General features: G+C 54.3%; 1 protein-coding gene across 2 annotated transcripts; it reads right to left on the reverse strand.

Moving 5' to 3' along the window:
- Positions 1-257: 257 nt before the first annotated feature.
- Positions 258-16,838, reverse strand: GMEB2 (glucocorticoid modulatory element binding protein 2). 2 transcript variants are annotated; one of them, XM_068207796.1, is made up of 10 exons: positions 16,691-16,838; positions 13,946-14,114; positions 9,167-9,264; positions 8,318-8,445; positions 6,823-6,926; positions 5,397-5,554; positions 4,135-4,206; positions 2,900-3,037; positions 2,260-2,382; positions 258-2,079 (listed from the first exon to the last, which is right to left on the reverse strand). In XM_068207796.1, the coding sequence occupies exons 2-10, from the start codon at positions 14,074-14,076 to the stop codon at positions 1,433-1,435; spliced, it is 1,599 nt and encodes a 532-aa protein (XP_068063897.1). In that variant the 5' UTR covers positions 14,077-14,114; positions 16,691-16,838; the 3' UTR covers positions 258-1,432. The 2 variants fall into 2 exon arrangements, with proteins under 2 accessions (XP_068063897.1, XP_068063898.1); XM_068207797.1 differs by having other exon boundaries at positions 13,946-14,117; positions 16,691-16,833.
- Positions 16,839-18,017: the final 1,179 nt, after the last annotated feature.

The following is an 18,017-nucleotide window of genomic DNA, read 5'->3' on the forward strand; positions in this document are numbered from 1 at the left end:
TTCCTGATTACGTGTCAAAACTCTCCTAACCACAGGTTGGGGACCAGTAGTTATCAGCACTGGGTGCAGCCACGTTCCAGCTGTGCCATGGACAACCAGACTTTGGAGCCACGTTTCAGGCTCCTTGCACACCCATGGCCAGAGGGAACAGAGAGGACACATACATTTATATTTAATAAAGTGTGTTCCTGTCCTAGCCTCATTTCACAATCCCAACTGTTATACCTAGACATAGAAAACACAATAAACCAGCAACATTCTTTCAAAAAAATATTTATTACTCAATAAAGTGACCTGTCGTTGCTGCTGTTGCCAGATCAAGTTTGGAGAAACCCCAACACTCCAAGCACCCGACTCCTTCCAGCCAGAGACACTGTGAGACACACAGGCCCTGGCATGAGACCTGGTGAGAGTCGCAGCAAGTGGGGTGGCTGAAGGAGAACTGGGAGGGTCGACCACCCCGTTACAGAACGGCTGCTTGAACCCAGCAGGGAGGGGATGGCAGTGTCCGGCTCCCACGGGATGCTGGGGACTGGGGACAGCAGGGTCTGCCCTTGTGAGGAAGTGTGAGCTCCTTGGAGCACGGCCACGGGGCTCAGCTCTGCACGCTCCGCAGCATGGCTCTGCCATGCAGAACGAGCTTCCCAACTGGGGCTTTGCTTAAAAATCATTGTTGGCTTAAAAAAAAATCCCAATAATGGATTTTTTTTTTTTTTGAGAAAACTAGAAAAAGACCCTAAATCCTCAGAAGTCACAGCTCTTCTCAGTCCTCTGGGTTACTGTCTTCTTGCTCCTTCCCCAGCAGACCTGGGCAACCACCATGCCCACTGTCACAACAGTTCCCGCTTGTTTCTGCCACCCAAAGCCAGTGTCATGCACAAAACCCAACCTCCCAGGGCCTGTGCCCATGCTGCCAGAGCCCTTCCTGGTGTCAATGATTGTACACATCCACAGAATTCCTGCTCTTGGCATCCCTCTCCACTCCTGCAGCCCCTAGGGACGGGGAGCAGCCAGCTCCCTGCACATCAGACCCCTCAGCAGCTTCTTTTTGCTACCACCTTCTCCCTGCTCCTGCCCACTCCTCCAATGGACACTGCTCCAGCTATGCCAGCCAACAAGGCTGGGCTGACAACCCAGAGCAGGAAAACTACTCCAAGAGAACAGGGGAGGAAAGCTTTATAAAAAAATAAGCTCTTTTTTTTCTTCCCTCCTCCAGACACGGCAGAGCATTTCTGCCTTTCCCTTCTCCAGGCATCCTTCCTCCCCCCTCCTTCCCTCTGACCTGAACCTCCTTGCTCCCAACACGAGCCACTCTGAGTCTTGTTAGCCCGTGCCCCTCATGACACCACTCCTCGTCCCACAGCGCAGCCAGAGAAGAGGCAGTTCCCCCCAGAGTGGCACGGCCAGCGTCCCTCCAGGCAAGTCCCCCCTCTCACTTCTGCTCCGCCTCATCAGCCACTGCGGTCACCTCGATGGCGGCGGCAGCGTGCTCGTCCCCGGCAGCCTCAGTGGCACCGGACGGGACAGTCACGACCGTGCTCCCACTGGGAGCTATTTGTGTCACATTCTGGATGGTCGTGCCAAGTCCTGGAAGAGTCAGGAGCTGGAAGGGGCTCACCACCTTGACCACCGTGCTGCCATCCTGGACCGCAGCCGTGCTCAGCACCGTCAGGTTGGAAGCGTCCGGGTGGATCTCCACCGTGCCGGGGAAGGTGGAGCCGGCAGAGGCCAGCACCGTGTACCCCCCCAGCAGAGGGGAGGCCGGGGAGCTGGCAGCAGGGGGCTGGGCTGGGCTCTTCCCCAGCACCGAAGGAGGGAGGGTCGAGACCACTTTGCCAAGAGGGAGATTGGCAATCTGGGACACTGGCACGCCGGGGGTGACAGTGAGCTGTGCTGGCTGGGACAGGACTTGGGAGGTGATGGCAGCTGGCCCGGAGGTGGCTCTGGTCAGCCTGGGGCGTTTCAGAGGCGTGGGAACAGAGACGGGCGTGAGGGTCATCAGGACGTTGTTGAGATGCTGCGATTTGTGCTTCAGCTCCTTCGCTCGCTTGCGGTGCTCGTCACACTGCTGCTCCAGAGCTGGAGAGAGAAGAGGTTTGGCTCAGCCTGGAACCTGGACAAGCTTCCTAGAGGTCTGTGGCAATGCCTGGTGTGGCTGGTTTAAAACCACCAGCTTCAACACAACCCCCACTTTCTCAGCCCAAAAGATAAGGCGCTGGCAGCGATGCCCGGTGCCACACTGGTGTGTCCAGGGCATACCTGCCAAATCCCGTGTGTACTGCTCCCTCGAGCGATCCATCTGGCACTTGTGGCTGGCCAGGACCTTCTTGACCAGATCCAGCATCCCAAAGTTCTGGACTACGTTGTTGAGTAAAACAGCATCTTAAAAACAAAACACAGAATCTTTGAGGAAGCAAAATTCCCTGCACAAACTATTTGCGGCTTGGCAAAAGCCACACAACAAACACATCCAGCTGAGACAGCCAAAATCTGCAGGAGGGTAATGCAAGAGGCTGGGGAAGAGGAGAAGGCAGAAGCCATGAGAAAGGGCAAGAGGTTACTGGTCGTGTAAACAGTCCTCTCCTGCCTAGCAGGGGTGATAAGAAATCTGCTGGCACAGTAGCTGCTTGCTGCATCGTTATTCCAATGGCCTAAATTCCACCTCAATTCCCAGTCCAAGCATTTGTCCAGACCCAGTGCCAGCAGAAAGGGAGCCCCAGGCACAGGGAATTGGAGAACTGAGGTCACCTAAATTACCCCCGAGCCCAGCCTCACCAATCAGCCAGAAATGTGATATTTTATGATGAGCTATGTGTGCCATCCAGATATCCCTAAGGATAAAAAAAAATCCACAAGCCCCTCTCCCAAGATGACTGACCACCCGTGTCCAGGTCCTTACCCCCGAGCTGCAGCGGGGGATCCTGTGCTCGCTGCTGCAAGCCCTTCATAGTCTCCACCAGTTCCTGGTGGAACTCATGGATCACTTCTTCCAGGAGACCACTGTCCTTCAGACCTTGCCAAAAAGCAAAGGTGTCATCTGGAGAAAGAGGAAGCAAGGGAGAACCTCAAAATCATTGGCAGGGTTTAATGGTAATCTGCTATGGGTTCTCTGTGGACACCCCTGCAGGGGTGCAGTCCTGCTGGGCTGGGAGAGACCCCTGAGGTCACAGGGCTGGGGCAAAGCCCACCCAGAGCACAAACACAAAGGAGGATACGCTCTCCCCACCCCTGTCCCACACCAACAGGACACTTCGCTACAGCCAGCAGCACCAAGGAGAATGATTTCATGACCTCTCTGATAAGAATTTTTTTCCCCTACTGTTGGGGAAGATGAAATAGGAAAACCTTGTAAATATGATTGCCTGGCAAAAGATTTGGAAAATACAGACATTGAGATGAGAACTAGATTTGAAATAACAAACCTTGACTACTGAATAACTAGAAAACAATAGTATAGCCAGGCTGAAAGCAATCCCCCTTCTGATTAAACAATGCCCTTTACCTGCAGATAGGTCCAAAGGTCACATGGAATGCTCTGTCTCACCCCCAATGTATGGTTCATCCCACACCTGTGACCCTCCCCTGAAGTATCAGGTATCTGTGACCCCATTGGCCCAAGTCCTGTTCCAGCCCACCTTGAAGCCCCCTGATAAGGTGTGCCCGAGGGACTGGATGCTCTCTTGGACCTTCCCCTGGGACCCTCACCTGGAACCCTCGCTCTCTCCCTCTCCTTCTCCCTCTCTCCTTGGGCCTGCCACGAGTTGCGCCTGGCAACTCCAAGCAGGGCCTTTCCCCACTTTTAATAAACCACATCTTCTAAGACCTGACTTCAGAGATCTCTCATCCATCCAAACCGTCCTGGAGACCCGCGCTCGCTACACCCTACAGCCACATTTGGCCCTGGCTTTGATATGTTGGTGCTTGCAAACAACTTCATTGCAAGGCTGCGCAGCCAGCCCACACACCGGTGGGATGTAACACAGAGCTATTCCATCAGCAGAGAAGGAATAATCCCAGTGGAGACTCATGCATGATTGCTCTGGTAAGAGGGTCCTTCCTGCTCCTTACCCTGCTGCTTCCCTCTTTCCCCACATCACCTCCACCCAGCGAGCCCTGCGGGATCCCAAGCCATACCTCCAATGCTGGTGCTCCAATCACTGGCATCCTCGCATGTTTCTATGGTTATTGTAGCCGGGGATCCATTCACTGCAACCAATAGGAAAAAAGAAGAGAAAAAAATTCCCACGTCCTCATTTTAACCTGTATTTTCACAGGCTGTTTCCAAGGAAGCACTCCCTTGCTGCATTTCTGTGACTTCTCCTTTATATTGCAGAGGATCACATCTGTTTGAATGCAGATCTCAACGCTGAACAGAGACGCCCAAGTGGCTGCCATGCCAGCTGTACTTATTTTCCTACATTAAAGTGCAATCCCCAGGGATTGCTCCTGCAACCTTTGCAGCACAAGAACACATGCTTGAGAGCAGCATTTCCCTCTTGTTCCCCTCTGAAAACACACCAGCACTGCTCAGGGCAAAAGTCAAACAGATTTAGAGTCTGATTTTTTTGGCAGCCCTTTTTAGTCAGCCACCATTTGTCTGGAGGGTTTCTAAAGCCTCCAAGGGAAGAGCATCCCCCCACTGCACAGGAATGCAGGGGGGATCCCTCCTTCCCTCCAGCTCTGCCAAATCTCAGCAGTTTTGTTACCATAGAGCCGGGGAACAGGCGTCATTCGTGCCGTGCGCAGGAGCGGGATGGATGGGAATCTGGCCAGAGCCCCACAGAGCTGTGCAGAGCCTTTGGAATGCTCAGTTGCAGGTATTAAATCCAGTCCCTCTGCTCCTTTACTCCACAGCTTTCAGGGCTCTGGTTATTTCAGCACAGCCCGGCAGCTGGCAAACATCTCCCATTGGTGAGCTCATGTTTAACAGGGGTTCTTGGAGTGGGCTGGCTGTGCATCAGCTTCCCCACAATACCAGGAAGTGGTGGATGGGTGCTCTGCAGAACCAGCCAAGGGTCTTATCCTGTCCCAGAGGCACCACCAGGAGCTTGGGGTGTGGGGCCAAGGCTGTTCTTAATGCTCAGGGGCAAAAGGAATTAAATACAGAATGATTTCAAAATTAGAATGCTTTCCAATGAAACAGCTGCCTGTAATTATAGGTCAAATTCACAAAATCAGAGAATGGTTTGGGTTGGACAGGACCTCAAAGTCCATCTCATTCCAACCCCCTGCCATGGGAAGGGACATCTTCCACTAGACCAGATTGCTCCAAGTGCTGTCCAACCTGGCCCTGGACACTTCCAGGGATGGGGCAGCCACAGGGACCTTGGTTACGTGGCACTCGTGAGCTTTGATGTGTCAGGGCCCTGCTGAGGGTGAGGAATGGCTGCACGTACCATCGGCAGAGGCGGGAGTCAGAGGGATGTACTCTGTTGATGTCTGGCTGGTCAGAGACACCCTGGCTCCTGTCAGGTCAATTTTGGTGCTCCGGCAGGTGTTGGAACAGACCTTTGTGTGCTGATAAAAATCCAGCTCTCCTGAGTCCATAATCTTCCTGAAAGACAGGGAGCAAGCACAAGGACAGGCACATCAGCAACAGCTAAGAGCTCTGAGATCGCTCCTGGCAGCCTTCACCCCAAACTTCTGAGTCCCAAAATGCCAGGAGAGCAGGCAGAGCCAACAGGAGCCCTTACTGGGACTGATTAACTCATTTCTTGAGGTAGGAAGGGGAAGAGAGAGCCCCTATCTGGTGCCACTAGCACATCCCCTCCAAAGCCACAGCTTCCAACCAAAGGATCAGCTGGAGTATCAGTTCAGGGTGAGACCACAGGGAGCTTCTTTCTTGCCTTTTGGACTCTATAGATCAAAAGGAGATAGGACATAACCCTATTTATAAACTAAAATCAGGTCTCATCTCCTTCAAAGGGAGTGGCAACACTGGAACACGGCATCTTCCAATCAAAAAACGTTATCTCCAAAACATTCCCAAGCCTTGCTGGCCAACAACCACCTAAGCTTCCCGAGATTTGCTCCCATGAGTTGCTGGGTTTGCCTTCAGACATTCCCCTGAAGTTTTTTTTCCCCCTCTCAAAGCCCTGCCTTGACAAAGCCTAAACCTATTATGCAAAATTTATGTGGAGCAAAAGCTGCTTAAAAGGAATACAGGAGATGCCTGCATTGAAGCAGAATAATACAGGGAAAGGCAATGTCACCCTGTGAAAAGAGCACAAAACCACTGTCAATTCCTGGGGAAAGAGGTGATTCTTTTTTATCCTGCCCAAAGGCAGAGAAAGACTTTAATTAAATCACAGTCTCAGGCTTGTGTTCAGAAGGACCATAGAGGAATTGAATTACTGTAGTTAATACTAGAGAAGAGAAATGTTTGCAATAAAGAAGCTTTTTTTTTTTTTTTTTTTGCCAAGAACTTATTAAGAAGTGATGTCAAGCAGGAGTGCTGCAACCAGAGCATTGGTGATGACCAGACTGATTTCATTTGGTGAGTCATGCTGAGAATCCACAGATACCATGGCCCAGCCACCAACAGCCATTAAAATTTCCAATGTCCCTACACCAGCTGGAAACTCAGTGTGGTTCAAGCCCTGAAAAGGCTAGAGAAGTATTTCTTGCCCCAGATTATTCCCTAGGCACAAGGACAGAACAAAGCCATTGGACTGACCACATTTGGGATCCGGCTGTCATTAAGACAAACGTTTATAGTGGTTAATTTGCTCCCTCAGCAGCAAAACTGTCATTCCAAAGGTTCTGTTCCTCCCCACAATCCCCCAGAAAGAAGTGTCCAGAGACACAAAGGAAGGCACTAACCGGAGCATGATCCCATTCATCCGGATCGCCCGCTTCCAATCCTTCAAGGTCGACTTGCCTGCCAGGTGGACAAACTCCTTGGGGCTGATTAGGTGATCATGAAACTGCAAAAGGCAGGGGTGCAACATCAGTGCCACGAGCCACAAACAAGCCAAGGGTGCCCTGTGAGCAGGGTTCAGCTGGAGCCAGGTGCCAGCAGCAGCTGCAGCCCCCATGTGCCCCTGGGCCCCCCCAATACAGATGGCTGCCAGGCACTCCCCACCCCAGAGGACACTGCCCAAGTTGGAAAGATTAAAGCCAAACACTGCTGTCACCAATGGTTAGTTAACAGCTGCTCCAAACCAAGGCCTCAGGGGTGTGTGAGTTTGCCCAGCTCAGGCAGGACAGCTGGGAAAACACCCATAGTTTGTGCAAAGTATCACTAACAGTAGGGAGCTGCGCACGTTTCCACTAACAGACTCAGTGAAAGCTGGGCTGCACTGCTAACATTTGGGTCTAGGGGGATGTTATCCCCCATAGGGGAGAGAGAAGAAGCCCATTTGGTCTTTGACCTCCTGCTCCCAAGCCCAACCATTGGTATCAGGGAACCTCTGGCCTCTCTGGCCGTGCACACCCACTGCTACTGCAAACCAGCTTCAGGGAGCTGGCACACACCATGCCAAATCTTCCCTTTCTTTTATTGCCCTACACACCCAAACATGCCTGAACCTAACAGCAACCTGCAGGATCACAGAATTATAGAATCACTAAGGGTGGATCTTGGAGAAGCCCTCCAAGATTCTCCAGCCCAACCATGACCCAGGCAGTTCTCTTAAGAGCTGCATTACAGCCCATCTCAAAGGATTTCCCAAGTCCAGGCCTCCTCTTTTCCATGATCATGTTGACCAATATAGAGCAACTCACTGTTACTGCATGAGAAACTGCATCTCTGAACAAGGACAAGGGCTTCAGTGTAGAGAGAACAGATTTTAGGAGGCAGCAGCATCTATCCTCTGCCTCATGGCTAGAGGAGACCACCTCTGCTGGGAAGGGCAAGGACTATCCTTTGGGAGCCCAAGGAGACTTTCCCTCAGCAGGCTATTGTTCAGGCTGTGTACAAATGCCAGCAATGACTCACTCGTGGCATGTTCCTGAATTCATGTAAATTTTAACCACGAGTTACCCAGGACACAGCAGCAACTCTTCAGTAGGTCCTCAATCAATACATTTCTTAAACTATCAACTTTCCAACTGAGCAGATACTGCAAGTACCCAAATTTCTCAAATTTTCAATAACACATTAAATTGAGGCACCATCTCTCCAGCCAGAATGACACAATTTAGTCAGGACAAATATCAGGTACCCAGCACCAGAAAAATGTCATCCTTTCCTACCATGACATGGTCCTGATGCAAAGCAGCTGATCAAAGCTTATCATAACCAGGACAAGCCAGGTGACCTCACAATGTGGGCAAGGGGAAAGCACAAGTCCAGTGCTGGGCTCTCTGTTCTCACCTGCACACACTTCACATTGATTCCAGGGCACACAAACTTCCTCCAGATGAGGTTGGCTTTGCTGTCCCCACAGGTGATGGGGTAGACAATCTCTGCCTCCAAACTGTCCTCATCTTCAGCCATCTTCACTTCTCACAGGGATCAGAGGAAGGGAGAGATCAAAGAGAAACATGAGCCACAGCTCCTGATTCACATGCCTGAGCCACACATGCAATGATAGTTTTGAAACTCAGAAATATAAAAAAAGTAATGATGCATGGCTGGGTGTGCTGGGGTTTGTGGCCACCACTCACTTGTACTTTGCTTCAAAAGTATCCAAACACACAAATTTCTCAGGCATAACAGCCCAGGCAGATTTATGCCAATCCAGCTGCAGCTGAGCACAGGGAATATGAGAAGTCATCCATTCTTGATAAAAGAGAATGATGTTACCTGGATGCAGTCACCCTTGGTTTTAAAGTAAAACTGGTTTTAAGTCAACGCTAGCCCAGCTGATCAGTCTTTGCTCCCTAAACTCACTTCTACTGGCAACCAAAGCCAGCAAGTTGCTGCAAAACTGACATCCCCGTGGCAAGCTGGAATGGCAGAAGCCAGGGATGGGCGGACACAAGGACTCATCCCAGACCAGGAGAGGGCAGCAGCAGCCCAGCCAGCCACTGCCAGCTCCCTGCTGGTCACCGAGCCCCCGGATACTGGGAGAGCATCCCCAAGGCCCACAAGAGAACACCCCGGAGCCCCAGCAGCTCTGTACAACAGCACTTGGACTGTCCCATTTGACACCAGCGCAGGGCTGTGGCACACTGGGGTGGTGGAGCTGCCACCAAGGGGCAGTGGAAAGAGCTGACCTACCTAGAACTGCTTCCTTCAGGTCTGTGGAGGCTGTGAAGGCAGCAGCAGCTGCAGCAGCTGCATTTTCAGTCTCCAGAGTGTCTTCGTTGATGTCACCACTGGGAAAAGAGGCAGAGGCATTCTTAAGCCATGTGGCTGTGCCACCCCCACACCCGATGCCCTGTGGAGACATTGCCTCAGAAGTCCCTTGAATCACATTTTCCCACAAGAGCTAAGAGTCAGCTCTGGGTTTGGGAGGCTCAGCTCCATTTTTTCATGTGGAGATGAAGAACCCCACAGCAGTCAAGCCCCTGTCAGCAGCCTGGCCAGCTCTCTCTTGCCTCCCCTTTAATCCCAGCCCTGTGGATCTGCCTCCAGCCCAGCCCGTGCTGGAGAGCTGGCATGGAGAGACGCTGTCAGCACAGCCCCTTGCTCAGAAGTCACTGCCAGCCTTTGGAAGCTTTGCCTGAGATTTCCCCAGGAAAAACATGTGTGAAACACGCTGCTGTTGTCTGGGCAATGGACTGGCTGAATTCCCTCGTATGCAGGATGCTCCAAGGAGCAGGACCTCAAGGAGCCACAGAGACACTATAAAGGAGTTGGATAAACCCCAAGAGCAGATCTGTGAGCAGAGATAACATAACATGAGTTACAGACACTTGCAATACAATCACTGAGCCTCTTAAAACTTGATATATTCATGACATTCATTAATAGCTGACTATCCAGCTGCTTCCATTGTCCCCACACTGAGATCTCCATCTTCTCCAGAGTCACTGTGTGACTCTCCATGGAGTCACACAGTGGGTCCTGCACAGCACCCACTCCCTCACTGCTCTCCCAGCTCTGCTACAGCAATATGAAGCCCCAAGCCTCTCCAAGGAGCTTCCCACTCTCAGAGGGAACAGGCACTTCTAGCTGGGATTTGGGACACGCTCCTCACCTCCTCGGCTTTGGAAGTGAGGTCCCAAAGGGAGGGAGCCCACACTGGTGCTCTTATGGATCCACCTGTACATCACAGCCAGTGCTCAGCAGGAACCATTCCTAATGGGTTTTCAAACAAACACAGAATGGTTTGGGCTGAAAGGGCTCTTAAAACTCACCTTGTTCCAACCCCCTGCCATGGGCAGGGACACCTTCCACTATCCCAGGTTGCTCCAAGCCCCGTCTAATCTGGCCTTGAACAATTCCAGGGATGGGGCAGCCACAGCTTCTCTGGACAGCCTGTGCCAGGGCCTCACCACCCTCACAGGGAACCATTTCTTCCTAGCATCTAATCTAAGTCTACCCTCCTTTTAAGATGTATGTTTGGTGGTGTTACTGAAGCCGACTAATTGCTGCAGAAAGCTTGACCCACAGGGGCAGGGGGAGACACACAACCAGCTTTTCACATACTTTGGCATATAAACTCCCTAGGAAGACTCCACAGCGAAAATAAACCTGAAACCTCCCTCGGTTTGGTACCACGGATGAACTAAAAGACAGTCCTAGTGACTCACTGGCAACCACATTTCTCACCCCCGATGCCGATGCCACGGGGACAAGGAAATTCAAGAGCAACTGGTTTTTCCATTCTGGGCTCCTAACACACAGCTCCAGGGTGGAACTGCAGCTTCAAAGCATCCCTCCCCTCAGCAGCTGCAGGGCAGGTACCTGTGGGGAGCAGCACAGAGATAAGGAATGGTGTGGGTGGCAGCTCAGCCTCACCAGGTGAGTGGCTCCCAGATGCTGCTCCAGAGAGGGGAGACAGCTCCTGCTGTGACAGAAGGAAGATGGACACAACTCTGCAGCCCAGAGCCCTGGCAGAACATGGGGAGGGTAATGTGAAAAGGTAAACTCTGAGCTAAGGCATTTGTACACAGGTGATTTGTACACAAGTGGCAGTCTTACAGAAGAACAGAAGAATTCTAACCTGGGTTTTTTCATCAGTTTGCTGCTGGGTTCTTGCATTTCTCCAGGTGAAAGGCCAGCAGTGGCACTTCAGCAGGATGCCAGAGAAAGCAACCCCTTCTGGCATGCAAAGCCCAGCACCCCACAGCCCTGACCTGCCTCCAGATCAAGAACCTCCACCAACTTACCCAGAAGAAACCCTCCAGCAGAAAAGTCAGCACCTTTCAGAGCTTCCTCCAGGACTCCACCACATTTACACTGCTCCGAAAAATGACCAAAAGCTGCAACTGGATGGGGAGGAATAACCCAGCCCACGCCTTTAACCTCCAGAAGTAAACAAACAAACCAACTCCCAGCTTGTATGAAAAATTCAGGCAACTGAAGTCTGCATCTGCCATAGACACGTGGAGGAGAGAAAACCACAAAAAAAAGGCAAGTGTCTCCATGCTGTTTCTCCCATCCTATTCCAGGGAAACAGACTGAGGCAGATGCAAGGGAAAACACAAACACCTTCCAAGCCCCAGCAGTGCAGCCCCCCAGCTGGCCCTGCCTTTGCCAGTTGCCATGACGAAGGCAGGGAGGATGGTTCTCATCTTCCTCCCCAGGAGGATCCATAAACCAGATGGGAGGATGAGAAGAAAGCATGTGCAGATAACTCAGCGGGTTGACATCTCCTTTCTTTTCTGCTCCTGCCTTGCCTGGAAACTTGAGAGAGAAAAGTCTCCCCCAGAATCCTGTGCTGATCAGAAATACCTCATCAGAGCATCAAGCACAGATCCTCTCCTCTCACAGACCAAAGAGAAAAGCTTCTTTCTCATTATTTTTTTCCTATTTCCCTCAGCATTTTTCTTAAGAACACATGAACTAATTAAGCTCTTAACAATTGGTTGTACAGAGGGTTTTTTTAATAGCAAACCCATACCCAGATGAGCACTAGAAAAAGGCACCAACCCCCAAGCTGAGTTTGGTTTAAGTGTCACACCAGGCAAACGGAAAGCTCCCCATGTGAGTTGTGACCGAGCCAACACCAAGGGATGCCAGCCCATGCCTGCAGCTGCTCTCCTGACACCAGCTGGGGCTGCAGAGGGAAATCAGGGGGAAAGGGAGAAGGAGCCAGCACCACTGTGACAGTGCCCCAGAAGGAGCAGAGCCTGGGGGGGCAACTGTCCCAGGCCACAGAAAGACCATGGGTGGCTCGTGCTGCCACCCACCACCAGCCCTCATTGCTCAGTGAGGGGAGTCAGGCAGGTTTTACTCTGTGACACCAAAATTCACATCCTTTCCATTAACCCACTACCATCCCCAAGAATGGGGGAGCAAAGAGCCTGTCCAGGGGCTCTTCTCCATGGAAAACCCTTAGGGAATCTCTACATACATGCCCAGACATCTCTGCTCACAGCTGTGACTAAATGAAAGCATTCTTCTCTGTGTTCTGTGGAGCTGTCCTGCTCCTGACCATCCAGGGGACACTAGGAGGGTGAGAAAAGGTTTCCAAAGAAAAACAGGAAGGAAACTTAGAGTGAAAGGAAACCAACTGATTGAGCCAGCCTCTGCCATGATCCATTTTCCCAGACAACACCACAATGCTGCACATGGGTCTGTAGAGGCTCAGAGCCACATGACAAACAGGAACCATTTTGCATCCAAGAGCAGCCACATCCCAAGTCTCACATCTGGCTGCTTCTCCACTGGGGAAGACAAGGGAGTCTCCATGGGACAGAAAACAAGAGGAGTAGAGCCCTTCTTACCCACCATCACCACTCTTCTGGGAATTGAAAAGGTTTTGGAAACACTCACAGACCCAGGGTGTGGAGGAAGACCAGGGCAAATCCTGCCCATCCTAGCACCAACAGCCCTTGCCTCTGCCAGTCCCTGCCCATTCTTTACCAAAAATTGATCTATTAATGGGCTTTATCTCAGTTTAAGGAGCACAAGGGGAATGAGCTGTTACCTTCTGCCCTGCCCAAAGCCCCAGGGCATTGACACAAAGACACGTTTGAGAAAAGAAGACAAACCCCTTGTGGAGAGCAATAAACAGCTATTCAACACCCACTTATTTCAGACAAGCCTGCCTGGATGCAGCTCCAGGTGTGAACTTGGATATTCTGCCCACTGAAAGAACAAAACACAAAAACGGGCTCTGGGCTCTGCCCCACCCAAAAAACCACAGAGAAACAAAGCAAGGAGTCCATTGCTATGTGGGCCTTCAAGGTACCAGCCAGGCTTTTAGGCCTTGGCCAACCTGCCACTGAACAGACCAGACCTGAACAAACAGCAGCCCTGAATATAAAATGCCAACAAAAAAGGCAGAAATCGGGCAAAACAGTAGCACTTGAACAATCAGACCTTCACTCTGTGGGGTTTTTTGAGCCTATCCATTCAGGGCAACACTGTTTCAAGGATACCTCTCTCACTCCTATTGCTGGCAATGGAGGTTCCTGCAGAACTCAGCCAAAAACCAGCCAACCCCAAACTTCCTCAATCTTCAGGGAAGGGGAGCTCAGCTGCACCACCCTCAACCTGGTGAGGACAAACTTGTCTCTTGGAGTTCAGAGCTCAGCACAGCCATCATGAAATAAATAGCAGAAAAACACTGATTTAGCTGCTGGTGTCCTGTTCCAATTGGATTTGGGTCCACTCCAACACCCAAATCCACTCAGAAAAAGGAATTTGGGGTTGGTCTTTTTCCCCCCCTCAAAAGAGGGAAAGAGTGGAGCCTGCTCTGCACAGAGCCACAGAGCCCTGTGTGGGAAGCCCTAGCAAGGAACTGGACACTCCATGGCCACCGCTGAGGTCCCCACAGTGAGGAGGGATGCAGGAGGAAGCAGTGGGGGATAAATCCCAACCTACAACCATGTGTGGGAGAGTTTCCAGCACATCCCCTCAGCATGCACCAGCCCCATCTCTCACCCGTGCTGGGACAGGTTGGTGGTGACCAGCACTGTCTTCACCTCCTCCATGCCACCGCCGTCCACCGCTCCATCCGGCGTGGTCACCACCACCACCTCCTCCATGTGGACGCTGACGTCCGGCGTCGCCATCGTGGCCGGAGCGGGAGAGCCACCAGCTCAGTCACCAGCTGCTTGTGGAGAAATGGGGGAAGCCCAGAGTCAAGAGGTGAACTCGGTCATGGAAGGGTCCTAGGTGTGGTGGGAGCAAGGAGAGAAGGGACTACAGGGACCTCACACTCCTAAGGAGAAGGGGATGAGCAAATCCCCAAGTGCTCCATCCCAGGAGGAAAGATGAGGGGGAACTCAACCCAACACATGCTCTGCAGGCTGGGTGAGAATGATGGGCCTGGGTGGGACTGGGGTGCAGGAGGTGAAGGGCAGAGTGTGAAAGAGGTCCAAAAAAAAAATGTTCCTGGCATCCATCATAAACCCTATGAAGATAGTCTGAAATACATTTGGAAACGTACCTTCAAACTATCTCACAATTTCACACTGTTGGAGGAGCTTGTCACTGTCTCCTCCACAGTAAAACAGGGATTCTTCCCTCCTCCAAAGTCACACACAAAAAAATCAAATTAAAAAAGCACGTCAAGCTCGCAGAAACAGTGACATCTGGAAACTATTTCAAAGTGTGCATTTCTAATAAATCAGCAAGAGATGTAAGACAGCACTCCCTCTCCAGCTCTCTTGGAGCCCCTTTAGGAACTGAAAGGGACTCTCAGGTCTCCTCAGAGCCTTCTTTTCTCCAGCTCTCTCAGCCTGCCTCTTAGAGCAGAAATGCTCCAGCCCTCAGAGCATCTCCATGACCTCCTCTGGACCCATTCCAGCAGCCCCACATCCCTCTGATGCTGAGAGCCCCAGAGCTGGATGCAGCACTGCAAGTGGGGTCTCACCTGAGGAGAGCAGAGGGGCAGAATTCCCTCCCTTGCCCTGCTGCCCACAATGCTGGGGATCAGCCCATGCCCAGGTAAGGAGAAGTTGGTGCCTATTAAGCATCTCCTACAGCACCTACAGCACTGGTGCAGCCCACACAGAGACAGGTAAGGGAACACCTCATCCAGGCTTGGCTGTTCCAGGATCAGACCCCCATGGAGAACTCCAAGCAGTGGCACAGAGCACAGCAGAAATGCCACCTGGCTCCCACCACTTCCCCAGGCCACGGCTGGAGCAGAGCACTGACCCCAGCATGTCCAGTGTGACTTCACAACCAAGTTCATGCCCTGCAGAAACACCTGCCTGACCCACAGGGACACGACCAGGTGCTCCTTACCTCCACAGAGCCCACAGGGTCTATCCAAGGTGGAATGGCCCTTCTGTGCCAGCCCAGCACAAAGCCACCAGCAGAAGCACTTCAGTTTTCACAGCAGCACAGATGCTCAGCTGCCACCAGCTCAACCACTCCAATTTTTGTTGTCACTCTATCCCTACCCTTGTCCTTCATTTTGGGGTAAAACTCCTCCCACCCTAGTGATTAGCATCACTCACAACACCCCTGAGCTGGGACTCAGTTTCAGGATGTCCCAGACATCCTGCCCAGCATCACGGGACTGAAGTCCGCGTGTGTTGCTCAGATGCCTCTGGGCAGGAAGCAGCACTGAATGCAGAAAAAGTGGGTTGAAAACATAAGTAATCGAAAAACTGGCTAAAAACACACCAGCAGTGGGGCTGTGGAGGGGGACGAGGGGCACGCCAGCTCTACCAGGACGCAGGGTGTCCATGCCTGTCCCTCCTGGTGCACCTTGCAGGGTGCTGAGAGCCTGTCGAGGGCTGTGGGAAAGATTTGGGGTGAAGCGAGGAAGAAAATATAAAAGGAAAGAAAAGCATAGCACAGCTAGGAGAGCAGAGAGATTTTTGGGGTGCAGCATCAAGAGGGCAGAGACCAGATTACACTGTGGGCAGCCAGCAAGGCTGAGCACAGAGAAGGGGATGCAGTGTGGATGCTGAGAGGTATTGAGAGAGAGGGGATGCATGGAGAGGTGGCTTCACGAGGGTTAAACAGAGGTGCACAGGGTGGGGGAGGGAGGGGGTGGTCATGGGGTGCAAGAGGGCGCCCAGGGGTACATGGAGAGAGGAGATGGAGAGCAGCACAGACAGCACGGGTGGGGGGCTGCAGCTGCACGGGGGTGGGGGGACACGGCTGGGGGGCTGCCCGGAAGAGAGCGGCAGGGAAGCTGCAAGACGATAGAGAGCGGCCTCGAGGAGGGGGGAAGAAGACGGAGTGCAGCACAGGGGGACACGGAGAGGGGGTGCCCGGGGGGGCTGCGGCTGCACGGCTGGGGGAGGAGGAGGTGGGGGCGGTTTGCGGAGTGGGGTGCACGGGGGTGGAGGGCGCTGCACGTGGAGGCTGCCCGGGGAGGGGCTCAGGGGGGTCCCCCGGTGCCGAGGCGGGCGGGGGTGCCCCGAGTGTCGCCGCGGTGTGTCCCCCCCCCCCCGCCCCGGTCCCCGCTGCGGGGCGGCGCGCGCGGGAGGGGGGGGCTGCGGGGGGGTGAGAGGGGCGCGTGGGCGCGCTCCCGCTGGCAGGGAGGAGGAGGAGGAGGAGGAGGAGGAGGAGGAGGAGGAGGAGGAGGCGGGGGGGCCGCGGGGCGGGCGGGCGGCCGGGCGCTGCCGCCGCCGCCGTAACGTCCTGACGCTCCGCAGGGACCCGGGCGGCGCGTGCGGCGGAGGCCCCGCGGCGGGCGAGGCCGAGGCCGCGCCCGGCGCTTACCTCGGGCCGGGGTCCCGCGGGCCCCGCTCGGGCTGCGGCGGCGGGCGCTGGGGCCGGGCGGCGGTGGGCGCGGGCAGGGCGGCAGCGGGGCCGGGGGGAGCGGGGCTCCGCCGCGCGGCTCTCGGGCCCCGCGCAGGCGCACGGCCCGCACCGGCTACCGAGACTTATTTGGCGCGGGCGCCGCGGCCCGCGCTGCCCGTGAAATAGGGACCGGGCGGGCGCTCTGCGCCTGCGCCGCCGTCGGGCGGGGGTGGGAGGGGGCGCGGCGCGCGCCGCCGGGGGCTCCCCGCGCGCGGGGTCCTGCGGGGGAATCCCCCCGTGCCCCCTTGTGTCCCCCCCGTGCCCCCTTCTGTCCCCCCCGTGTCTCCTTGTGCCCCCTTGTGTCCCCCCCGTGTCCCCTTGTGTCCCCCCCGTGCCCCCTTGTGTCCCCCCCGTGTCTCCTTGTGCCCCCTTGTGTCCCCCCCGTGTCCCCTTGTGTCCCCCCCCGTGCCCCCTTGTGTCCCCCCCGTGCCCCCTTGTGTCCCCCCCCCGTGTCTCCTTGTGTCCCCCCCGTGCCCCCTTGTGTTCCCCCGTGTCTCCTTGTGTCCCCCCCCGTGCCCCCTTCTGTCCCCCCCGTGCCCCCTTGTGTTCCCCCGTGTCCCCTTGTGTTCCCCCAGTGCCCCCTTCTGACCCCCCCCGTGTCCCCCCCGTGCCACCTTTACCTCTTTGTGCCCCACCCCGTGCCTCCCGTGCCGCCCGTCTGTCCCCGACCCGTGCCCTTCGTGTCCTCCTCCTGGTTCCTGCTGCCCCTCCTGTCCCCTGTGTGTGTCCCCTGTGCCCCCCACACCCCCCCATGTCTCCTATCTGCCCTCGTACCGTGGCGTTCTGCGTGCCGCCCGTGTCCCCTGCATGTGCCCCTCCAGGGTTCTTCATGCTCCCCGTGTCCCCTGCATGTGCCCCTCCAGGGTTCTGCATGCTCCCCGTGTCCCCTGCATGTGCCCCTCCAGGGTTCTGCATGCTCCCCGTGTCCCCTGCATGTGCCCCTCCAGGGTTCTGCATGCTCCCCGTGTCCCCTACATGTCCCCCCCACCCAGGCTGTGTGCCCTCTGCATGCGACCATGCATCTTACATGCCCCCATGTCCCCTTCGTGTCCCCATCTGGGGTCCTGCATGAAACCTTTTATCCTACATGTTCTTTTCCAGGGTCCTGCATGTCCCCCCTGTCCCATGCATGCCCCCCATGTCCCTTGCATGTCCTTTTTCCAGGTCCTGCATGCCCCCCCGTGTCCTGTCCGTGTGTCCCCTGTGCCCTGCATTTCCCCTCCTCAGTCCTCTGTGCCCCCCAATG

Source organism: Anomalospiza imberbis, chromosome 17 (assembly GCF_031753505.1).
Source record: "Anomalospiza imberbis isolate Cuckoo-Finch-1a 21T00152 chromosome 17, ASM3175350v1, whole genome shotgun sequence".
Classification (NCBI taxonomy): domain Eukaryota; kingdom Metazoa; phylum Chordata; class Aves; order Passeriformes; family Viduidae; genus Anomalospiza; species Anomalospiza imberbis.